This window comes from Diospyros lotus, chromosome 1 (assembly GCF_014633365.1).
Source record: "Diospyros lotus cultivar Yz01 chromosome 1, ASM1463336v1, whole genome shotgun sequence".
NCBI classification, from domain to species: domain Eukaryota; kingdom Viridiplantae; phylum Streptophyta; class Magnoliopsida; order Ericales; family Ebenaceae; genus Diospyros; species Diospyros lotus.
Window position 1 is genome coordinate 26,012,024 of NC_068338.1, and position 24,465 is coordinate 26,036,488.

The 24,465-nt window shown below is 39.2% G+C and overlaps 1 protein-coding gene across 3 annotated transcripts; it reads left to right on the forward strand.

The window, feature by feature from the left end:
* On the forward strand, positions 1-23,098 carry LOC127808624 (protein HIRA). Of its 3 annotated transcripts, XM_052347204.1 has the most exons (11): positions 1-556; positions 1,319-1,594; positions 1,949-2,200; positions 2,277-2,392; positions 2,465-2,674; positions 2,811-3,822; positions 5,002-5,212; positions 5,829-6,069; positions 7,844-7,966; positions 8,891-9,008; positions 22,253-23,098. In XM_052347204.1, exons 1-11 carry the CDS (start codon positions 449-451, stop codon positions 22,676-22,678), a joined length of 3,093 nt encoding a protein of 1,030 aa, XP_052203164.1. In that variant the 5' UTR covers positions 1-448; the 3' UTR covers positions 22,679-23,098. The 3 variants fall into 3 exon arrangements, with proteins under 3 accessions (XP_052203164.1, XP_052203157.1, XP_052203172.1); XM_052347197.1 differs by having other exon boundaries at positions 2-556; positions 2,277-2,674; XM_052347212.1 differs by lacking the exon at positions 1-556 and having other exon boundaries at positions 1,447-1,594; positions 1,946-2,200; positions 2,277-2,674.
* The last annotated feature ends 1,367 nt before the right edge of the window (positions 23,099-24,465 follow it).

Here is a 24,465-nt window from a genome sequence, read left to right on the forward strand (position 1 = left end):
TTGTAATGAAAGGGAACATTGGAAGGGAGAAACAGTGGGACTCCATTGCAAGGTTATAAATCGTGCAATATTACAAATCCCTTTTGTCACTTTTCATCTTACCCTAATCTTCTTCTGTCTCTGTTTGTTACTTTCCATTCGACATCCGATTCCTTCTTTTTATTTTCTCTGTTTTTGGATTCTCAAAATCTTCCAGTAGATTTGACCGTTGAAATAAAAAACAGAAATTTGCTATAATCTTCTCTTCAAGCTTAAGCCCCGGACTCACCACTCTAGGGTTTTTGTCAGAGCAAAATCAAGGGAGCTTCTTCACGTTAAGCCCTATATTAGGGTTTTTTTTTCCTCCCAAATGAACCCTTCCAGGGTTTATTGAGTTCCAGGGGTATGAATTTGCGGACCCTTTCAAAGTGATTTAAGTTTGTTTGGGTCTCGGAAACAGCTAGTGAAGATGATTGCAGAGAAGCCGAGTTGGGTTAGGCATGAGGGGATGCAGATTTTCTCCATTGATATTCAACCTGGAGGGCTTAGGTTCGCTACTGGCGGTGGTGATCACAAGGTATGCAAATTTTTTTATTGTCTTGTTTGGCGCTCGAAAGAAATCAAATCCGGACATTAGATAGTTTCAATTTTGATGAACCAACTAAAGTGCATGGCTGCTTCACTTAACCAATTGCGGGATTAAATTTCATTAGTCAATTGGGTCTTCCAACTTTACTCGAATGTACTGTTTTTAGCGGTTTAAGTTTCAGTTTCAGTTTTTGATTGTCAGCTTTACTTTTACGCCAAACGAGGTTATGGGGTTTTTATTACGCGATCTGCATTACTGATGAGTGGGTGAACTGATATAGTTGTGTTGGATTTTTAGTTCTTAACTCGACGAATGCTCGTCATGCCCTATTTTCTAAGAAATTTAGAAGCAATGCAACTTCAAGGCAGATACGTGATTAAACTAATCCGTGTTCATGTGCATTTATCATGTTATTGATACCCTACATCCATCCACTAACTCCATGCTCATGCTATCTAAAGATTTTGTTTGCTTTGGAAAAATGATATTGCAATCAGGTAACCCTCTCTCTCTATCTGTGTGTGTGTGTTGTAATTTTAGCAAACTTGCAGTTTACATTTGAAGTTTTATAATTTGGAAGTGTATCTTTGCTGGAGCTGCGAGGCAACTGTCATGATTAACTTCTTGACTTAAATCAATTCGTGTCATTCTAGGGGTTCATGGGTTGAGCTTCTATTCTTATCTTTTCCTTCTCTAAGATTATTTGGAAGATAGAGATTATACTTTCTAACTCATTTTGTTTGTGGGCAGGTTCGGATATGGAACACGAAATCCGTTGGCCGGGATCTCGAAACAGATGGATCAACAGCAAACCTTCTTGCTACCCTTCGTGATCATTTTGGGTCTGTTAACTGTGTTAGATGGGCTAAGCATGGTCGGTATATGGCATCTGGGTCTGATGACCAGGTGATTCTTGTCCATGAGCGGAAGCCTGGTTCTGGAACCACTGAATTTGGCAGTGGAGAGCCGCCAGATGTTGAAAACTGGAAGGTTGCAATGACCTTGAGAGGTCACACGGCAGATGTGGTAATAAGACTGCTTTCAATGGCTCCTTTGAAACATTGGATCCAGTTGCATCTGTTCATTCTAAATATAATTCGAAGTAGATATTTCCTACATGCACACTATCTACTTTGTTGGTTGTGATATTAAAATTGTCTGCGGATTGAACTCCCTCACCCTGGTTAACTTTTTCACTTATAATGTCCTACTCGTGGATGGTAAATATGTAAAAATTCATATGGTGCACAAAATGGTTTGAAAGATAAGGTCATTTTTAATTTCTTTTTATAATTCAAGATCCCCACACCATTCAACTAATTGGCTTCATGTCACTGTGAACTATCTAATCCAGGAGTTGTTCTTCCATGTTTGAAGTAGGTGGATCTTAATTGGTCTCCAGATGACTCAATATTAGCTAGTGCAAGTCTAGACAATACTGTCCATGTTTGGAATATGACCAGTGGCATTTGCACTGCTGTTCTTAGAGGTCACTCTAGTCTGGTTAAGGGGGTTGCTTGGGATCCCATTGGTTCCTTTATAGCAAGTCAATCGGATGATAAGACTGTGATTATCTGGCAGACAAGTGATTGGAGCCTTGCTCACCGGACAGATGGTCACTGGGCAAAATCAGTATGTATATGCTGTCTTGTGGTTTTTGTTTAGTTTGTTTTTCAGTTTTATATTCTGATGAGAGTTCTTGTTTCAGCTTGGTTCTACTTTCTTTAGGAGGCTCGGATGGTCGCCTTGTGGCCATTTTATAACTACAACTCATGGTTTCCAGAAGCCGAGGCATTCTGCACCTGTTCTGGAGAGAGGAGAATGGTCTGCTACTTTTGACTTCCTAGGACACAATGCTCCTGTTATTGTTGTAAAGTTTAACCACTCAATGTTTAGGAGGAATGTCTCAAATGCTCAGGAGGCACAAGCTGCACCTGCTGGATGGACTAATGGAACTTCAAAGACAGGGGGCAAAGAGTCACAACCATATAATATAATTGCAATTGGTAGTCAGGATCGCACCATAACTGTATGGACAACAGCAAGTCCTCGACCGCTCTTTGTGGCCAAGCATTTCTTTACTCAGAGTGTTGTCGATTTATCCTGGTTAGATAGCCCCTTCAATTACCAAAACATCCAGTATAGTTATACAACTTCATTTATTGGTTAATTTTATCTTCTGATCACCTCCTTGATCCTTTTTTTCCCTACTTTGTAGTAAGAACTCTGTCTCTTGAAACAGGAGTCCTGATGGATACTCGCTATTTGCTTGTTCCTTGGATGGGACTGTGGCTACATTCCATTTTGAGGAGAAAGAACTTGGCCAGAGGCTAACAGACGCTGAATTGGATGAGCTGAAGAGAAATCGTTATGGCGATGTCAGAGGCCGACAAGCAAACTTAGCAGAAAGCCCAGCCCAGTTGTTGCTTGAAGCAGCTTCAGCTAAGCAAACCATGAACAAGAAACTGAACCCAGATGCTCCTCAAAGCCAAATACCCATAAAATCTTCTGGTTCTTTGGAGGTTGCCACAAAGGCCTCTGAAGGTCAAGTCGATGATGGCAAGAAAAATGCAGTAACTAGTGGTGATGCATTGAATAAAGTTCCAAGTACTGCTCAGATGTCTAGTCCTGTGAGGCAAAGAGAATATAGACGCCCTGATGGTAGAAAGAGGATAATCCCTGAGGCAGTTGGCGTGCCTGTTCAGCAGGAAAATATCTCTGATGATGTGCAGTCTCAAACACTTGATTTCCTTCTGAATTCGGATAACAGAAAGGATCTTAACGGGGTGGTGCTTACTGATGGTGGCATAAGAGAAAGCCATGGAAGGAGACCAGCAGTTGGAAACTCTGATATAAAAGAGCGATCAGGTGTCACTGCTAAGGTCACTATTAGCGAGAGTCTAATAATTGAGAAGGTCCCAGCCTCTGCTGGTAGGGATGGAAGTGTCAACGTGGAACAGACAGGAATTGCAAAGACTTCTAATTCTTTGACTGCTTGTACTACACTCTCAATTAGGGTATTTGACAAGAAAGAAGGGGAAGATACTATACCAGTTTGCTTGGAAGCTCATCCTCTTGAACGTGCTGTAAATGATATTCTTGGAGTGGGAAACACATTTATGATGAATGAAACAGAAATTTCTTGTAAAAGAGGCGATCAAACTGTTTGGTCAGATAGGATCTCAGGAAAAGTCACTGTTTTGGCTGGTAATGCTAACTTTTGGGCTGTTGGGTGTGAAGATGGATGTCTGCAGGTTAGCACGGAGTTCTTGAATTGTCCCACTCTTTTGAACTGCTACAATTTGTTCTCTAAAATGCATTACTTTTTTGCTTAGTTTCTTTTTTGTCTTTTTCTGCATGTTATTTTTATTTTGGTCTAGTTGTTTAAAGTTCCTCATTTTCCTTCTTTCTTTCCTTCATTTGATGAGGAAATTAAATTAATTTGGTTGATAAAAATTATAAATACATGAGGAAAATACTGAAGATCTCTCAAAGTTACCAGGTGTTGCCTGAATATTCAAGTATGCGATATAGACAAGAAGTTTAATTTTTGAGACTTAACTATCTTTTGAAACTAGCTTGCTGTTGAAATGGTGTGTTGATGACCCTGCAATCTGCTTATTTACTTGAAAAGCTAACAAAAGAAGCTCATTAATCCAACTACATATTGTAAGATCTTTAGGCAGATTTTAGAGTAAAAAATTGAATATTTTCTTGTTGGCAACATTAACTATTTGCCATTATCCCATTATGTGGGGTCGGCTATTTAAATTCTAACTCGCCAATCATTTCTATCTATTGCTTTATCTTCTGTAAGACCCTTATAATTTTGTTTGTCTAGAATTTACGTTGTTTGATCCAATGTGTTCTTGCACAGGCTATTGGCTACCGAATGGAACTCTCCTCTATCCATGCTTCAGACTGTTGAGTTTCACATTGGTTGACAATAGTGGTTCTTTTGACAAATGTTTGGTTATCAATTTTGTTAGGCTAGTAACTAAAAGCAAAATTTTCTTTTTCACAGTTAAAATAAAACAATGGATTTAATTAAATAAACAACTTTGTCTTGTACTTGAAGTTCAGCCTCAGATGGTAGTTTTATTTGCACTGCTTAATTAAGGGCTTTCTGTATCACATGTTTTCATAAAATATATGATTGCTTTTTGGAGGATCGACTGATTGAGGTGTTACAGTTTCTTGAATCATATCTATTGTTTATTTAAACTGATAATGTTATTTATAATAATTTATTCTAGGCTGATGGTTGAAAGAGAAATACGATTAAAATTATGCAGCTCTAGTAGTTAACTGGCACAATGCTAGATGCAAGTTTGCAGCTTTGTTTTCTCATAGAAATAATTGGCCAGTTATTTTGGGAAATCATTTTGTTTTTCTTTTGTGGTAATGTTTGTCCATGTCATTGCCTTGTGAAGGTCTACACGAAATGTGGGAGACGTGCCATGCCAACCATGGTGATGGGATCTGCAGCAGTATTCATTGATTGTGACGAATGTTGGAAGTTGTTGCTCATCACAAGAAAAGGTTCTTTATATTTATGGGATTTGTTCCACATGAAGTGTCTTCTTCATGATTCATTGTCTTCTCTGGTTACTTCAGATCCAAAGTCAACTGCTAAAGATGCTGGTAATGTATAGAAAACTTGGGTTTTTGAATATGGTTTTGCAGTAGTGTGCCATCTGAAACCTATTCTTTTTCCACATTGAAGTGTTAAAAAATATACCAGAACACTGGGATCATAATTGACTAACCAAGTCCCAAGATTTGTGAGATCAGATCTGGAGATTGGATTAACATTTATGTTTTCAATTACAATTGCTGTTTCCCATGTGTGTACTGAACTCAGTGTTGGAAGTTGGAACGGCTTGGTTAGAATTCTTGTTAGGTTCTTTTGTTTTAGGGTGCTTGCGTGCATTTGGGGGTGGGGGGGGGGGGGGGGGGGGAATGCTCTTTGTATCTTTAATATCTCAATTTTCCTATTCTCTTACTAGTCTTTCTTTTTGTTTTGAATTGAGTTTTAGATATGATTGTGAGATAGTCTGGGATGAACTATTTCTCTATCCTTTCATATCTATATTTTCACTTTCTCACTATTCTTTCTTTTTGCATGTTAAAGATAAAAGTAGAATACTTGCTGAACTTCACTTTTAACTAAAAGATGAAATGTTGCTGTTGAATTTCCTTATACATATACCTTTCATATGGAATGATTACAGTCCTTTTTTTGTCTACCTGTCTCCAGGAACAATCAAAATAATAACAGCAAAGTTATCAAAATCTGGTTTTCCTCTAGTTGTGCTAGCCACACGCCATGCCTTCCTCTTTGATATGAACCTCATGTGCTGGTTGAGGGTTGCAGATGATTCCTTCCCTGGTTCAAATTTTTCTAGCTCATGGAATTTGGGTTCGAATCAGAGTAGTGAGCTGGCTGCTTTACAGGTGGATGTTAGGAAGTTCTTGGCTAGAAAGCCAGGTTGGAGCAGGTTTGTATGCTCTGTGACATTCATAATTGATGAAGCCTCAAATTTACATGTATAGCTTATTAAATATGGCCTTTCTTTGGTATGTGACACTCCCGAAGGGTTACAACAAAAACATCATGCCTTTAGTCCCAGTAGGGTGGGGTTGCCTACATGGATTCTATCTTGCCTTTCATCTCTATCCATGACTTCTTGTTTTGTAAGACCATTATATACCATGATATGCCGAAGCGTTTTCCACCATATTTTTTTGAGCATGCGTTTTTTCTACCTCACTAAGGGTTAAAAGGCAATAAAAGGAGACAGCCTATCATAGGGTCAAACATCACCTGTGAATTAAGTAATCTATATAGCTGACCTCACCTAGTAGAATTAAGACTTGGTGCTCTCATTGTTGTAGCCTATCATAGGATTATTACAGAAAAAACCTTAAGCATCATATTCTTGCTGACAATCCAGTATTTGCCTTCATAAACATGCCAATTAATTGGATGAAAAGAATTCCTCTCCTGAGATTTTTTTTTTTTTTTTTTTAAAAAGGCCTTGGCATTTTTTGTTGTCCCTTGCTATTTGCTCTCTTAGAAGGCACGGAGGAACTGGATTCAGGTGGCATGAGACTTCTTTCTATGGCATTTCCATGAGCACAGGTTGCCTAACCTTATGAATTCCAAGGATAAAATAACATAGAACAACTCTCTGGAAACTAGGCATTGCACTTCACGTGTAGTAATTATAGTATCACCCTGTTACTCATGCCAAAACAATGTGACACCAATTAGGAAGATTTCCCTTGAGTGCATGGATCACTGATGGTCAACGTGCTCTTATGTTGCTGCATTTTGTCCTTCATGGGCTTGAAGCATGAGATAACTTCTTCATGTGGAGGGAGGATGTTGCATCTGTTTGACTCTCCCTAGACCCTATAGTGGATGGGACTCTTGCAAACTGGGTTTTTTTTTTTTAGTCTTTTCACAGGAGTTGGCAGCAAAAGAAAAGCCTTTTTCTGAAGATACCATGGTACACCAAATGCTCTTCCATGGAATTCTCCCAAGTGCAGCTGTGGGTTCCTGGGGAAGTCTGCACCTATGATCTATATCCTTGAGACATTTTAATTTGTTAAGTACCCTTGTCCAAAAAGTTGGTAGGAAAGGGACCAACAATAAAAAGAAGGTGCACTATGTACAGAAGTAGAATGCACAACAAACATGAATAATGGGGGGACAAACACAGATAGCAAGCCTTTATTCCAGGATTCCATGAACCAAAGCTCTGTTATTGTGTTAAGATACCACTGCTCCTCAAAGCTCAAGCTGTTAGGAAAAAGATCCAGCAATGTAAACCAAGCTTTCAAATGTACTTAACTAGATATTTCCCATTCTTGAGTTAAAGGAACCTTTCCATTGTGAGCCTGCAGTCTCAAATGCTATTGATCAATATTTACTAACTGGGAGTCATTGCAAGATTGCATAATTTCAGCCTTACAGTTCTTCTTCTAGAAGTTTCTCATGAAATTATGTTTGACTCTACATCTTTTTTGCTGAGTAACATGCAAGGCTTTCTCCAAATTCGGTGTCTTATTCAATTGATTCACAATGGAATCCAACTTACTTTGTGCTAACTTTTTAATGGTGATTTTAATTTTCAATACTTCACCACTTTATTTGTCTGTGATTTTAGTTCAGCACTTTTTAAGTCTATTTTCCTCTTGGTTATTCAGCCTTGTTAATAAATTTAAAGGTTGCTGCCAGAGTTTGAATCTGTGTTGTTGCTGTTATAGGGTTACTGATGACGGAGTGCAGACACGTGCTCATTTGGAAGCTCAGTTGGCTTCAGCACTAGCATTGAAGTCGCCTAATGACTATCGCCAATGTCTTCTGTCCTACATACGTTTTTTGGCAAGGTTTGTTTGGTTTATGTGTTTTCTATGTATAGAGGATGTAATTTTTCATTTATTCTGGCTTAAAATTTGTACACCTTGGGAAACAAATGTGTTTCAGTATGCTGTTGAATTCATCTTTCTTTAATCAAGTTAGTATTGTAGTTAAGGTTTAGTTTTGATTCTCAATATTACGGGTTGCCGTTTTAAACTTATTGGTGCTTTAGGAAACATCAATTAACTGCTATGTAGAAACATCAATTAACTTGGTGCTGAACATAGATGATGGTTGGGTATGCTACAGTTGCTAGTTCAAAACTTCTCTTGGCATACTTGAATCCTGGTTCTGATGTTGTGAGTATCTATTGATGTTCTTCTCAAATGGCCAAACCATCTTAGTCGTGTTTTTCACAACCTATCTTTAGTGGGAACCGTGTCTACCTTATTATGGACAATCTCATTTCTAATTCTATCATTGTATAGCCGCTATCCACTGTACATTCCTCATTATGGTTATGCTAATATTTTGTGTGCCATCTACAAATAACATACACCACAATACCTCTTATTGGATGCGCTTAGTAATTGGAACAAAGAGATAAAATTCCATTGTAATTGAAAATGCTTCAGTATCTCCCCCATGAGTTCTAGCATATGCTTTTGCTCCATGATACATCTTGAATACTCTGCATATGGCAACTTGGACTCCCTCGTCTCTAAAATTTCCACAAGACTTTGGGGGAAAAACCAACCAACCTCCTTTACATTATTCACTCCAGTGAAGCACACCTACCTTGACAATTTGTTGTTGAAAAAAAAAATGTTAAATAAATTTCTTGTTTTGGTTGTGATGGATGTGGATATCTCTCAAGGCTATAACTTTCTTGTGCAATAGAAACTAATCTTCTGGCTCTTGTGGGAAGTAATTTGTTCTTATCTGGCATGTAGAGAGGCAGATGAGTCCCGTTTGCGTGAGGTTTGTGAGAGCTTTCTTGGACCTCCAACTGGTATGGCTGAAGCTGTATCTTCCGATCCTGAGAACCCAGCATGGGATCCTTGTGTACTGGTAAGGCTTGCACCTGTTCTTTAGGTGTGAAATGCATTTTATTTAAGAATCTTTCTTTTAAACTAGCTTGTCATGATTAGAAAATTCAGATCCTCATCTCATGTTTCCTACTTATATTTATCCTATGTTGTGGACTACTTCTGTCTATGATTTGGCCATGTCTTTAAATGATCATTTTGTTTGGTTGTTACGACTAGATTGAATTAAATCCTAATTAATGTAAATTCACTCGAGTTCTTATAAAAATGACAACCAGCCCGATATAAGAAGGGAAAATTGAAAACAAAAAGAGAAGAAAAAGATCGACAGCAAGTTTCAGTGAAGGGATGTGGGGAGAAAAAAATGAGGAGAGGAGATGAGAAAGAAAGGATGAACAGAAAAGACCCTCAGGGTTGCCAGTGAGGTGGTGAGGGGGTTGGTGGTCTCCTAATGAGGTCTAAGTTACACTCTTCTGCTGATTCAGACCAGTTGTAGACTTGCAAGTGGAAGTATGGGCTCTTAAAATGCCAAAATGGCTAGAGAGTAGAGACGCTTTAAGAAACTTTTGACAGCCTATGCCAAATTGTACCTCAAGTTTTCTTCCTGGAATCCTGTAAAATTTCATAGAATAAAATACTACAGCAATAGTAAAGCCACCACTAATGGAATTCTGAATACTTAAAAATTCATAGAAATTAATCTTATGCTTTAAAATTACTCCTGGTATTACCAAATATACAGAACAAATAGCACCTGATCATTCTGTTGGTCTCATGAGTTGACTGCTGGTGCTTGTAATCTCCTCATAAGCTGTCTCTATGGAGATCACTTTAGACTGTAAATGTGCATTGTATACGCACTGCGTGTGCCCAAATGCTTATGGCATTACTCTTGTACTGATCTAGAATGGAACTTCCAATTTGTTTGGTCACTTGTAATATGTAGGCATTTGCAAGCATTGCTGTACTTATGTCAGATAACACTGATGGAGCTGCTATTGTACTGGATATGTAACAGAAAAACCATAGAGAAGCATAAAAACATAGGCAAATGTTTGTACTGTTATATTTTATCATTTGCCTTTTGTAATGAAAGCTGAAAGTACCTTTATCAGATGCAATGTTACATTATTATGCAGTAGCAATTGCACCATTAGAGGACGCATTTCGTAAGTTAGAATTTTTAAAGCTTTGGGCTTTTTTTGATGAGTTTGTTTTGAGGAAGGTTTTTGTTGTAGTTTTAGGTTGTTTAGTTATTGCTATATGTTGGGAGTTTGGTTTTGACAAGGGGAATTCTCTTGTAATCAAATGGAGAATTGTGTCTGATTGAAGAACTAAGAGAATATATATATATATATATATAGAGAGAGAGAGAGAGAGAGAGAGAGGCGGGAATTGAATCAGTTGTATTCACCCATGCCTCAATTAGCCGAGGGTTTTGGCTTATATACCAATCCTGAGAGGATTGGTGCTAGAAATTCAAACTATACATCTTCTACACACTTCTATATAACTGTCTCTTTTCCCTTATTATAATAGGACCCCTGATACAATCCATATGGAAAATGCTATTGGTACACTTTTGTGTACATCTTAAACTACACAAAGGTGTACCAATGACAAAAAAGTCTCTTATGAGGCGAATAGAGGCGCGTGAGGCGCATGAAGGCGAGGGGTATTTTGGTTATAATACCCATTTATGTAGCCCAAAATATATAAAAATGATGTACAAGTAGCATGACTCAATCCATATTACCCCTTCCTACCTAATGGCTTTCCTGCCTTGTATCGGGTTACATGACAATTCCCGTCCCCCCCCCGGTCGCTTAAAACCTTGCTTGTCCCCAAGAAGGTTAGAGTAAGCTTGCTATCTTGGGAAACTGTTTTAGGAGATCAGGTAGGTACTCCCATGTGATATTTTTTGGGTGTAGATTAGTCCAACGGACTAGTACTTATGTGATTAGTGCTCTTTGTTTGTATATGATCCGCTTGCCCACGATGGCTATAGGCTCAGCTTCCTGTTGAATTCCTTGGGGTGTTGGGGGTAGAGTAGGGCTCACCGGGTTGTTTCCGGTAGAGTGCTTGAAGAGGGACACATGGAACACTGGATGAATGTTGGATCCCTCTAGAAGTTGTAGTCTGTAGGCAGTCTTTTCCACTTGAGCCATCACTTCATAGGGGCCATAGAATTTGAGACTGAGCTTAGTAACTTGTGTTGGGGATAGAGCCTTCAATTGGACTTGCCTTAACTTTAGATACACCTTGTCTCCCACTGAAAAGGTCCTTTCACTTTTTTTGTTTGCAAATTGTTTCATTCGATTCTATGCGTTGGCTAGCTCATTCTTTAACGTTTGCACTATCTGTTGCCTCTGATGAAAGTAAGTATCCATTGTAGCCATAGAAGTGGTTTCCTTTCCCATTGGTAATAGTGGTGGCTTGTACCCATAAAGGGCCTTGAATGATGAGGTCATCTTTAGGGCAATATGGTGGTTCGAATTTGTCATGACCCTAGGAGCAATAAATGAGCATTATTGTAATAGGGTATAATAGTTTGTTAGGGATATTTGGCTGTTTGTTAGGAGCACATGGGTGCTGTCAGAAATTAGTTAAGTAGCTAGCTATGCCTATAAAAAGGCCAATTGTAAGAGGAGAGCATTATGTTTTGAATTGATAATTGAATAGTCTGATTTTCCTTCCTCTAAACTCTCTCTCTCTCTCAATCTTTCCCTCCCTCACTTTTCGTTCTTTCCTATTCTTCTTCTAAATTCTCCCTTCATTCTTCCAATTTTCAATCCAACTCTAGGCTAAACCCTAGGTTCATGACAAATGGTATCAGAGCATCGTTCCTCGGCCATTTTCGTTGCTGATTAAGGTCCGTCGGATCTCGATGGTTATTGTCCAATGTAGTGGATTCACGAAATCTGAAAGTGATTTTAGAATTAAGCAGCAATGAGGTAGGCTATAATCTTAGGAGATAACCCTAGCGATTCCAATGACGTGATCGAATGACAATTCGGTGAGCCCAACGACTGCAACAAAATTGATTACTAGTGATCGCAATCAGATTGTGGTAGCTGATCCATAGCGAACAGTTGCAGTGAATTACGCGGTTGATGAAAATTGTAGACTACCGATCCACATCAGGTGGGGCGATTGTACGTCTCCATGATCGCAATTTCAATTCCGGCCTGAACGGTGTTGATAGGCGAGCTAACTTGAGATGACACGAATGGACCAGTGTTCGTGAGTAGCAGAAGTCCGTCGAAGGGAAATGCGGACCCCCAGGAGTTTTGTGATCGGAGTGGACGATGGGTGCGAAAGTTTCGACGTGATAGTGAATTCCGCTGGTGTTAACGTGGACGACCAGGAGACTTGCTACCAAAGCAGAAGGCCGGTACGAGAGCTCTGTTGTAGTTGGCGACTCGGACGAGGAAGGTGTTGTAGCTATTACCAAATGCGACTAGTGAGTAGGCAGTTCTTAGCTTGGAATTCGAAGTGATCGCTATTTTGCACTGGGTGTAGTGATTTGAACTAGCAGTGAGTCTGGTGATTTCGGAATTGGAAGTGATCGCAAATTGGAGTGGGCGTGGTGTTGCGGTTGTACCCATTGCGGGTAGAGATTAACAATAGAAACAGAGGAAGGATTTGGTGTAATGGTCGTATCAATTGTTGTCATCAAACGAGGCAACCTTTCGGTGAATCACATAGTTTGGGCGGATGAGGTGGACGTCTCACTGATTGAAATTACAGATTGGTCAAGTTGGGCAGGCCTGAATCACTAAGGAGGGTTAATTATGAGTGGAGACATGGGTCGGCCGATTCCAAGTCGTTGGAGGATCACCACCACGATTGGAACTACCCACTAATCAATTTCCTAAGGTTACGGAGATTGAGCTTGGGTTGATAGCTGAGGCTGAACGTGGAAGGCAAGGCAGATTTGAGCCTAGTTGATTCTAGTGGCGAAGTCGGCAGTCAGTGTTCGAATTTCTTCAAGCGTAACAAGAGGTGACTCGGTTGTGAAATTTGGTAATCTTGCGAAGAGGAAGTACGAAGCAGATCCCAGTGAACTTCGGCAATTCCGACAGATCTGAGTTAAAGGCCGGGGCAATTAATTCCAGTGATTAGAAGTCTAACGACTAATAGCAGTGAATCAATGAAGAGGATTCCATAGGAGGTGATTCCAATTGAATTCTAGGCTGCGAGTCAAGGGAAACAAAGATTAATTTCGGCTTTGAATTTTGGTTAACTTGTTTGAAAAAGAGCGATATGTATAGAACCCCTATCCCTTGGTCTTCCAAGTGTCATGTTCGTGAGATGTTGACCATGGGGAGCAGGGCACACATGACACAAATGGGGTCTCAATTGCAATCGAAGGATGTTGCATTTTTAGTGGAATGTCCTGCTCGTGAAGCCTTGGGAAGCAGTGTGCACATGAGACAGTCAAAGCCTCAATGGCAGCAAAAGAAGGCTGCATTTTCAGTTGGAAACAAAAGGAATCATGAGCAGTTTTGCCAGAAAAATCAGGCATGGAGAAAGTTGGATAATGAATCTAGTCGAGTTGACAAGGAAACAGAAAGTGTGATACATGATACGAGCAAAGATTTCGGCCATATGTTACATGAGCAACCGCAAGAGTTTGCAATGATACTAAGAAGTATCATTACAGCTTTCTCGCTGAATTCTTCGATGATTATCGCGAGAGTTTTAACAAAGAAGAATTCTTAAAAATGAAGCAGCTAGAGGAGAAGTGCAACATCAGAGATGATATTAAAGGTGAATGGCATTATCCTAAGGGAATCTGTAATGAACGAATTGATAGGACAACAAAGGCAAAGGGACAATCTGATATTGTTAAAAGAGAAGTTCATGTAGAGGGAAATTCCAGCAAACACAAGGAAGGAGGAGTTGCTGAATTATTTGCATGTAATCAGGAGATTTTGACTGAAACTTCAACCAATATTAAGAAAGTTGGCGCTGTAAATGAAGCGAACAAGTCAATGGAAACTCAGGATTCCAAAGATGAAAGAAGATTGGATGAGGAGATTGGGGTTGACTCCACTTTACAAGAACAAGAAGTTGATGATCTCGGTGATGCACAGCCTAATCTAGTTGTAAATCATGTTGGGGAAGAAGGTTGAGATGGAGACTAGGTGTCAGTCATTGAGAAATTATTGGCTGGAATTGAAGTTGTAGCAGCTCCTAATGTTAATGCTCACAAACAACCTTGGTATGAGTATTCAAGGCAAGTCTACAATCCTCCATTGTTGCTTTTCGAGGCTGTTGTTGATATTTTTGTAGCAGAGCATGGCTATGGGTTGAATGGGGATATAATAACAGCAACTATGGCTGTAGATCTGCTCTCCTTACTTGTATTGGACGGTAATGAAGTACTAATGGAAGCCACGAACATGGATAGTCCTTCCATGGGACTCCAAGGTTCAGCTACTAGCTATGTTAATCCAGAAGTGGCTGATCATGTCCATATATTGGAGACCAAGCTTGATTGGATAGCTAGTCCCGGGGGTGGTTGTATTGGGCTTGAACTCGATGAAGTTTTCCCTATTGAAATTCTGGGCCAATTTATTCTTGAAATTGATCTTGGAAACCTAAGAATGAAGAAGAAGAGGCCTAGAAGGAGAAAGAAAGAAAGATGAATTAAACAGATAGAGAAAGCGGGCATTGGATGAAGAAACAATAGCTCGGTTGTAATAAGTTTCTTAGGGACAAGAAATCTTTCAAGGTGGGGGAATTGTCATGACCCTAGGAGCAATAAAGGGGCATTATTCTAATAGGGTATAATAGTTTGTTAGGGATATTTGGCTATTTGTTAGGAGCACATGGGTGCTGTTAGAAATTAGTTAAGCAGCTTGTTATGCCTATAAAAAGGCCAATTGTAAGAGGAGAGCATTATGTTTTAAATTGAGAATTGAATTGTTTGATTTTCCTTCCTCTAAACTCTCTCTCTCTCGATCTTTCCCTCCCTCACTTTCTGTTCTTCCCTATTCTTCTTCTAAATTCTCCCTTCATTCTTCCAATTTCCAATCCAACCCTAGGCTATACCCTAGGTTTATGACAGAGTTGTACCACCATTGGGCCAAGGGTAGCCATTTGTGCCACCCAGTTAGATGCACAAAACACAAACACCTCAAATACATTTCCAAGCACAGATTTACTCGCTTAGTCTGCCCATCTGTTTTCGGATGGTAGGCTGAGGACATGTGTAGGTGTGTTCCTAGGGACTTCATTAGCTCCTTCCACAATAAACTTGTAAAAATTTTATCCATGTCTGAGACAATCGTTTGAGGCAGTCCGTGTAACTTCCCCACTTGGTTTAAAAATGCCCTAGCTACCTCTTGGGCCATGAAGGGATGGGTTAAGCTAAGAAAGTGGGCATAGTTCGTCAGTCTATCAACCACCACAATGATACAAACCTTTCCCTCATACTTAGGCAGGCCTTTCGCAAAATCCATATTGATATAAGTCCACGCTTATTCGGGTATGAGTAATGGTTGCAATAGGCTAGGGGGGTGTATATTCTCATGCTTACATCTGTTGTAAACATCACGTCATCACATACTCCTTAACTGTCTTCTTCAACTTAGGCCAATAGAAAAGCTATTTGATCCTGCAATAGGTGTTTTGTATCCCCGAATGTCCCCCAACTGGGGAGTCATGTAGGGCCTTCAATATCCTCTTCTTGATGGAGTCACTATCCCCAATCACTAACCTCCTTTTATACCTGATCAAACCATTGCCAAGTGTGTATCCTTGTCTACTAGAGCAATCAAGGATTAATTGCTCCATTAGCTCCTTAGTCCATTCTCCTTTATCATAACTGGATGCCACTTCCTAGTACCAATCTGGAGTCAGAGAAGTGATGGTTGTGGATGTCCTTTCTTCAAAACATGGGGAGAGGGCATCTACTTCCTTGTTTTCATGTCCCTTCCTGTATTGAATCACATAATCAAGTCCCATTAATTTTGACGTATCTTTCCTCTGTAGACGAGTGTGAAGTTACTGCTGCAGTAAGAACTTTAAGCTCACATGGTCCGTTCTTATAATGAATTTTCCCCCTTTTAGATAGTGTCTCCACTTCTCCACAGCTATTAGAACGACCAATAATTCCTTATCATACACATTGAGGCCCAAATGTTTAAGAGCCAACGCTTGGCTAATGAAAGCTAAAGGCTTGCCTCCTTGCATTAATATTGCCCCTACCCCATTATTGCAAGCATCAGTCTTTAACACAAATGACTGACTAAAGTTGGGGAGACTTAGTGTAGGAACTTCACTCATAGCTTTTTTAAGTAGCTTGAAGGACCCCTCTGCTTATTTACTCCAATGGAACCATTCCTTCTTCAATAGTTCTGTCAATGGCTTGCTTATTATCATGACCTTATGAGCAATAGAGGGGTAATATTATAATAGGGTTATAATAGTTTGTTAGGAGATATTTTGTAATTTGTTAGGAATACATGGGTGCTGTTATGAATTCAGTTAGCAGCCAACTATGCCTATAAAAAGGGCTACTGTAAAAGGATGGGATTATATGAAATGATATTGAATTCCCTTTCCTTCTAATTCTCTCTATCATTCTCTTGGTTCTCTGTAATCTCTCCCTCCCTTTCTGCTAATTTCTCTCCCCTTCTCTATTCTTCTGCAACTCTCTCTCATTCCCATCTATTATCTTCCCCTTCTGTCCAATTCCCTCTCCAATCACTTCTATTTTTGGTCCTAATTCCCTTGGAATTTTTCGATTTCCAATCCAAACCCTATGCTAACCCTAGATACATGACACTTATAATGCCATAATTCTTCACAAATCTTCGATAGTAATCTGTGAGACCCAAAAATCCCCTCAGAGTTCTCACATTAGCAGGTCGGGGCCATGCAGTCATGGCTGCTATCTTCTGAGGATCTGTGTTCACTCTTGCACCCGAGATTATATGGCCCAAGTACTCCACTTGGGTCCGTGCAAATGCACATTTAGACTTCTTGATTAACAACTTGTTGAGTTTAAGGACTTGTAAGGTGGCCCTTAAGTGCTCTAAGGGTTGGGAAAAGGTAGGACCATAAACTAGGATGTCATCAAAGAATACCAGGATAAATTGGTAGAGGTATGGTTCAAATATTTGATTCATGAGGGCTTGAAAGGTTGTTGGGGTGTTGGTTAAACCAAAGGGCATTATCAAGAATTTGTAATGTTCTTGATGGGTTTTGAATGTTGTTTTATGTATGTCTTTAGGATGCATTCGTATCTGATAGTACCTCGAACAGAGGCCAAGTTTGGTGAATGCTATGGCTCTGTGTAATTCATCCAATAAATCCTTGATGATAGGTATGGGGAATTTGTTCTTGATAGTGAGGGAATTGAGTTGGCGATAATCGATACAGAAACACCAACTTCCATCTTTCTTTTTGACTAGGAGTAAAGGAGAGGCATACGGGCTTAGACTTGGTCTGATGATGGACATTTGCAACATGCCTTTAATCATCCTTTCTATTTTGAATTTTTGTTTTGGGGGGTATCGGTAAGAACGTAGGTTAACAGGTTCAGTGTTTGGTTTAAGGTTGATGGTGTGATCTAGGGGTCTTTTAGGTGGTAGGGCCTTAGGTTCCTCAAACAAGTCCCCAAACTCAACTAAGAGTGAATCAAGAGAGTCTAGTTGGTTTACCTCCCAAGGAGTTAGGGCATAGCCATTAGTGATCAGCTTTAGCTCTCCTCCTCTGCCTGATTCTTCTTCCTCTTGCTCTAGAGCATTATAGAAAATAATTGGGCCACATGCAACCATTTGTTTTTGAACATTTTTTGTAGCCTCTTTCCCATGATTAACTTACTCATCTGCACTGCCTGTTATAGTCATTCTTCTACCCCCCTTTTCAAATGTGATTTCTGTCTTGTTGAAATCAAAACATATGGGGCTTATCTCTTTCATCCAATCCACTCCGAGGACAATGTCACATCCTCCCAATTTAAGTAATCACAGGTCAGCTTCAAAATCTTCTCCCTGCATCTGCCAACAAAACCCCATGCAGGCTAATTTGCATAACACCTTCTATCCATTAGCTACAGTGACTGATAGGGGGTGAGTCTCCGTGAGGCTGCACTTCAGCTTCTTAGCCGTCCCTTCATGTAGGAAGCTGTGGGTGCTCCCACTACCGATTAGTATCATCAAGCTACTGTCCTAGGCCCGCTCTTCCACCTTTATAATCTTACTGTTAGTCAGTCCCCTTAACGCATGTAGTGAGATCTCCATATTCTCTTCCTTCCCCTGACTGCCTTCCTCTTCTCCTTCTTTTTCCTCTTCCTCATTTCCCTCCAATAGTAATAGCTGACGTTTACACTAATGCCCCAGGGAGTATTTGTCTCTGCATCGAAAATAGAGGCTAGCCTACCTCCTCTATTCCAACAATTTATTGGCCATCATCTGTTGTGGGGGTGCCGGGAGAGCTAACCCCTTACTCCCCTGACCACTTTGTCCACCACCTCTACTCCACCCCTTGTTCCCTATTGTACTGATCCACTCTTTCACCCCTTACTGATCCCTCTTTGCTTCTTCATAAGTGCCTCCACAGTTAGTTCCTGTAACTTGGCACACTTTGCAGCTTGGTTGATGGTCCTAGGTTGAAACATCTTGACTGTAGAATGTAACTCTTCGTTCAAGCTGCTAATGAAGCTTGATGCGAAATAACCTTTAGTAAGGGTGGGATTCAAAATCAACATTAGAGCTTTCAACTCCTCAAATTTTTGCTGATAGGTCTGGACTGTTCCCCTCCTGCCTTAATTTGTTAAATTCCTTGACAACATCCAACATTCCTCTTTCGCCAAAACGATCGCAGAGATTCTCCACAAACTTTGCCCATGAACAATTCTCCTTTACCCCACTCCATCCTTGGAACCACGCGTCTCCCGTGTCATTTAGATAGGCAGTTGCTAAGGTCACCTTATGTTTTTTAGCCACATTATAGAGGTTGAACATCCGTTCATAGCGCCACACCCACCATCTTGGGTTATGGCCGTCAAATAAGGGGATCTCCATCTTTGGTATTGGAAATCTGATTTGATTAGAACCAGTCGCATTTCCATGCCTCCTCCTTCCTTCATTCTCCCCTACTGCTTGAGGTTTTATCTCAATTTCATCCGATCCGTCAAATCGGGAATTCACTCCCTGACCGGGTAAGATTGGCTTAGATCTCTTCCTAGGAGTGAATTCAGGAGTCTTACTTGGGTTTGGCTGGTGAACATCATCATAAACTGTTGCATTTGATCCCGTAGGATTTGGCCTTGCACCCTCATATGATTTGGCAGCGTCGTATTTTGCTCCTTGCTTTCTTTGCGCCACCTATTCATTGCCCCTTTGATCCTCCTCTCCACTACCAAGTCTACCAAACTTTAGAGTGTTTCCATTCAAATCTGCATGTCTACTACCATCGCCCACACCTATTGAAGTTGTGCCTCCATTTGCTTCATCCTTGCCCCATTCGCCATGATCAAATTAGGAGGATCTTTTTTTGTGCCCGGGACCTTGCTCTAATACCAAATTGTTAAGAGTTTGATTTTGACAAGGGGAATTCTCCTGTAACCAATATTCTCCTGTAACCAATGGTGTGTCTGATCAAAGAGAATAGTGGGAGAGAGAGAAGAATTGAGAGAATATATATATACACATTATATGGATGGAGGGAGAGAGAGAGAGAGAGCTAGAGATTGAATCAATTGTATTCACCCATGCCTCAATTAGCCGAGGGGTTCGGATTATATACTAATACGGAGAGGATTGGCGCCAGAAATTCAAACTATACATCTTCTACACACACCTATATAACTGCCTCTTTTTCCTTATTACAATAGGACCCCTGATACAATCCATATTACCCCTTCTTGCCTTGTACCCGGTTACATGACACTATCATTTACATGTTTGATGGTTTATCTGTCTATAGTTTCTATATTAAAAAGTAGAAAAAAAGTTTTATTTACTGGATCAATTGTGTCACCGTTGAGGCTACTATTATCTAATAGTGGCAATGGGCCAGGCTTTACTCTCCTTGTCCCCAATCTTGATATCCCAACTCTCTCCCTATTTGTCCTGTGGCCTATTGGGGTAAAGAATCGAAATTTCATCCCTGCCCCCAATAGGGAAGAATATCTCCAAACTCGTCTGGTTGAAATGTGACTTTGTCCCCAAAGCTGATTAAATGATCTTACAAGGCTTCCCCCACTTTGTAAGGGTTTAGGAGATGATTGTTTTTGCATGCAGCCTTCCTTGCTTTGCAAAGAGGTTGTTTTCACAACTCAACCCATGATCTTTCAATTATAATGGAGCAAACTCACATACCAAGGCCCACCCTTGATTCAATGAGACCTTATAAAAATAATAATAATAATAAAACAAATACTTACCAAAAGAATAGATGTAGTAGAAACCAACTAATCAACATCAAGATTGTAGCTCCCAAGCTTAGGAAGCTACAATGGAGGTAGAGGCAGGCTAGGAAGAAAAAGGATACAAAGTCAGCAAACTGGCTGATGGCTTGGGGAGGAAAATAAAAAGGTCATACACTGATAGATGGACATGATTTGCTACATCATCTAGGGAAGAAAAAGGGGGAAGGAGGAGATGAAGCTGGGATGGTCAGAAAGGGGATAGAAGTTGGCAAGTGGTCAGCTGGAGAAGAAAAAGGAAAACCAAAATGAAATCTCTGAAGAGGAGAGGATTGAGTGATGATTAACAAGCGACTATGTTAAACAACATGAAATTCTCAGGTCTATATACAAAGGAGAGGATTGAATGTGACTGAATGTGAATGATTGATTGGGATGAGAGATCAGATCCTAATGTGGCCTTAAGAATATATTAAAAGCTATATTTGCAATTTTATGTACTAGTTTTGTGTGAGGTGTATTTGTCAAACCCACCCATCCTCAACCTAAAAGAATTGGGGAAGCTCGAAGCCAGTCAAATAGTGTGGACCTCACCCCAATTGGGGTATGTCTACAGGTTTGGGTAGAATTGCCATCTCTCTAGTATTAATCCCTATCTTGAGAGTTAATATTCATTTTAATGGGGTTGAGTTGTGGGCTACAAACTCTCTAAAGGCTACACTGACTATTCATTTCTGACATAGATACATGTTGGCTTGTGAAAATACATCTCGTGCACAACATGAGGCCATGGTGTGCCCAGTGGTGGCCAGCTGGTGAAGTTGGGGTATGTGTGGAAGTTGAGAGTTGAGTTTGTTTTTGTTTTTCCCACCTTTTTTGTGTTTTCTCGAACACAAGTTCTTTAGCTTAAGTTGTTTTTTATATTTGTGCAATAGTCATCTTTGAGTTATAAAAGAGTGTCACTGTTGTATATTGGATAATGTTTAATTTTTCCCACCTTTTTTGTGTTTTCTTGAACACAAGTTCTTTAGCTTAAGTTGTTTTTATATATGTGCAATAGTCATCTTTGAGTTATAAAAGAGTGTTACTGTTGTATATTGGATAATGTTCAAATTTATGGGTTAAATGGTATTTTTCATGTTTAATTTTTTTTTTTTTTAATATTTTGGTGGTTCATGTAAATTAGATGGAGATAGCAATATCTTCCCCCTATGTTCCTGATATGTTAGCATTTTCATTCTTCTTTTGAATTTGTGCATCCCATATTCCATATTAGTTTTTCTATGGAAAATGTTATATGGAACATACTTGGCCCTTTTTGTCTATCCAGTTTGAGATTATTATTATTATTATTACTACTACTACTATTTAATTTTTTGGGGGGTGACTGGATTCTTGGCAAAGTGGCTGGCTAGTGTTCAACGCCGAAGGGTTAGTTGCCTTGTTCTTTGTTGTAATTTTTGTTTAGCCTTAAATACAAACTGAAGTATTTTTTTACTATCAAAAAAGAAGAGAGAGAGAAGTTCTTCCTATGTTGTTTTTTCCCCCTTCGGTCACAGTTAAGCCATTAATGCCTGCCTTAGACCTCCCATTTTTATTTTATGGTGAACTTAACCTTCTTCTCTTGATAAGGAAAAACTACCTTTTCTTTTCTAGACTGAAACCGTAAGAGCTTGCATCAGTACATTTCCACTATGGGCGGGGGTGGGGTGGGCTCTAAACTTTCTGCATAATCAGATTTGATTGACTGGCAGAGTTTTATATCTTCCTTGTTTGGATATAGTGAACTCAAAACACCTTGTTATTTGCCCTTTTCTATTTGGTTTCTACTACTTAGTGTTGGATGGGGATCCCAAAGTCATTTACCCGGGCTTCTGCAGGGAATGAAGAAGCACAAACTGCTGAGGGAAGATATCCTTCCATCAATGGCATCAAACAGAAAAGTTCAGCGCCTGCTTAATGAATTCATGGATCTTCTATCTGAATACGAACTAATTGACGCCAATCCAGAGCATAAAAATTCCACCCCTCCGGCACCCTCTTTGCCAGCAACGGATGAAATGGATAAAGCCCCTCCAACTGAGAAGACGGCTTCTTCCCCTCCTGCAGCAGATCAGATAGGCTCTTCAGCACCAGCGAACGATAAAACAGACTGCGGCCCAACATCAACAGATAAAATGGACTCTGTTCTCCCAGTAGCAGACGAAGCAGAATCCACAGGGCCCATGGTAAATGAAGTAAACCTGGATCAACCTGCTGCAGATCAACTAAATCCAGCGACACAAGTAAAAGAGACTGCTTCCTGATGATAATCTGTACCTTCTCATAGTAGAGGCAGTGTTTCAAGAGATTGAACACCGATGCACAGAGTTGTTAACTATTTGATTCTGCCGTGCTTGGCACTGTTGCATGACGCCGGTTTGACCCCCCGGAGTTCCAGGACTGGATCGCCGTTCTCATGGTGATATCTTTGTGTATACTTTTGTCTCCGGCACATGCTCATTCAAGTAATTCTGGGGTGTGGAACTGGAGTTGACTTTTGTAACAGCAAAAGGTTTTGATTTTAATTTTAGTTCTGATTTTGATAGCAACTTAACAAGTTTCTGTAATCAAGTTAATTTAGCGGATGCGGAGTTAAAAGGTGGATCTTGTCAGTTGTATATCATTCTTACCTTCTTCCGTTCAATTCTGTAGTGTGTAATGATCATTTTTTGTTTAATTATGTTGGAGTAAGGTAAGCTCATAGGATTGCATCGGATGATTGTCTGGTCCATGCAATGCCTCCTGCCCTTTCTACGGTTTCAGGATGGTCAAGTCATCTGGTAGTTTTCGGCCTCTTTGTGAATTTGTCTTATCAACTGGACTCAAACGCTGGACATGAATATGGGTCTGAGCTAGGGAGGAGAGATTAGAAATTCGGTTTAGAGTTCTTCTACAGGGTTAGACAGGTTGACAGACATGTTTATAGAAAGGGAGCTAAAAAATTAAAATGCCCTCACTCACATTGCATTGGAAAAAGTGTAATATAATGTGAGCGATGATATTTTAGTCTTTTAGTCCCTATTTTGTAAGTTTGTCTGTCAATTTGTCTGGCTCTGAAGAATTTTCCTTCAGTTTAATCAAATTCATCAAATCAAATTGATCAAATTTGTCGGTTTGATTTGGTTATTTTCTTGTAATGGTTCGGTTTTTAGTTTGGTTATATTTTCAGTTTCTTTTGTCGGAATAACTGAATCGAATGAAGTATTTTTTTTAGTCAATTGATTAGTTCGGTTTTTTTGGTCTATTAGGAAGTTCGATTTTTTTGACTTTTTGTGTTAGTTTGGTTTTCGGTTCGAATTATATGATTTATATTTGGTTAGCTTAGTTATCGATTAGTTCGGTTATTTGGTTTAATTGCTCAATTCGATTCAATATCTATCGATTGCACTCTTAATTTGAGCTAAGAGTTGTATAAAGCCCAATTGAGCTCATTTATTTACATTAGTCATAGACTATTTTTTGAGTTGTGTCATCTCAAATTAATTAAAGAAAAATATTATATTGATAAATAAGTTTGGTAAATAATTTTTATAAATTGATTTGACATGCATGTATTTATAATAATTTTATTTAAAATTAATGATAATTTATAGTGGCAGTAAATTTATTAATAATTTTAGATAGAATTATTATGAATTTAGATTAAACAATTATGAATGTGTAAGATTATTATAAATTTGTGTATGTCACGTTAATTTATGAGAGTTATTTATCAATTTTTTTTGTAAATATAACATTTTTTTTATTAAAACAACAATGATAAAATATAAAATTTTAAACTAATTCGATCTTTTGAGGAGACAAACAATATAATTTATCCTAGTATTAAAGGCTCAATTATATATATTAAAAAAATTATTACCTTTGGCAAAACCTAGTCATATTTTTAAAAATTTTCTAATCTTTTTTATTTTTACTTTCTACTCCCTTTTCACCCTTACTCTAAAAAACATGATTTATAATTCTTTTTCTTGCAAGGTTTATAAAACACAATGTTTATCCTTCAGTCTTGTTAGTTTTCAACACAAAAAAATCTCTTTAATCGAAGTCC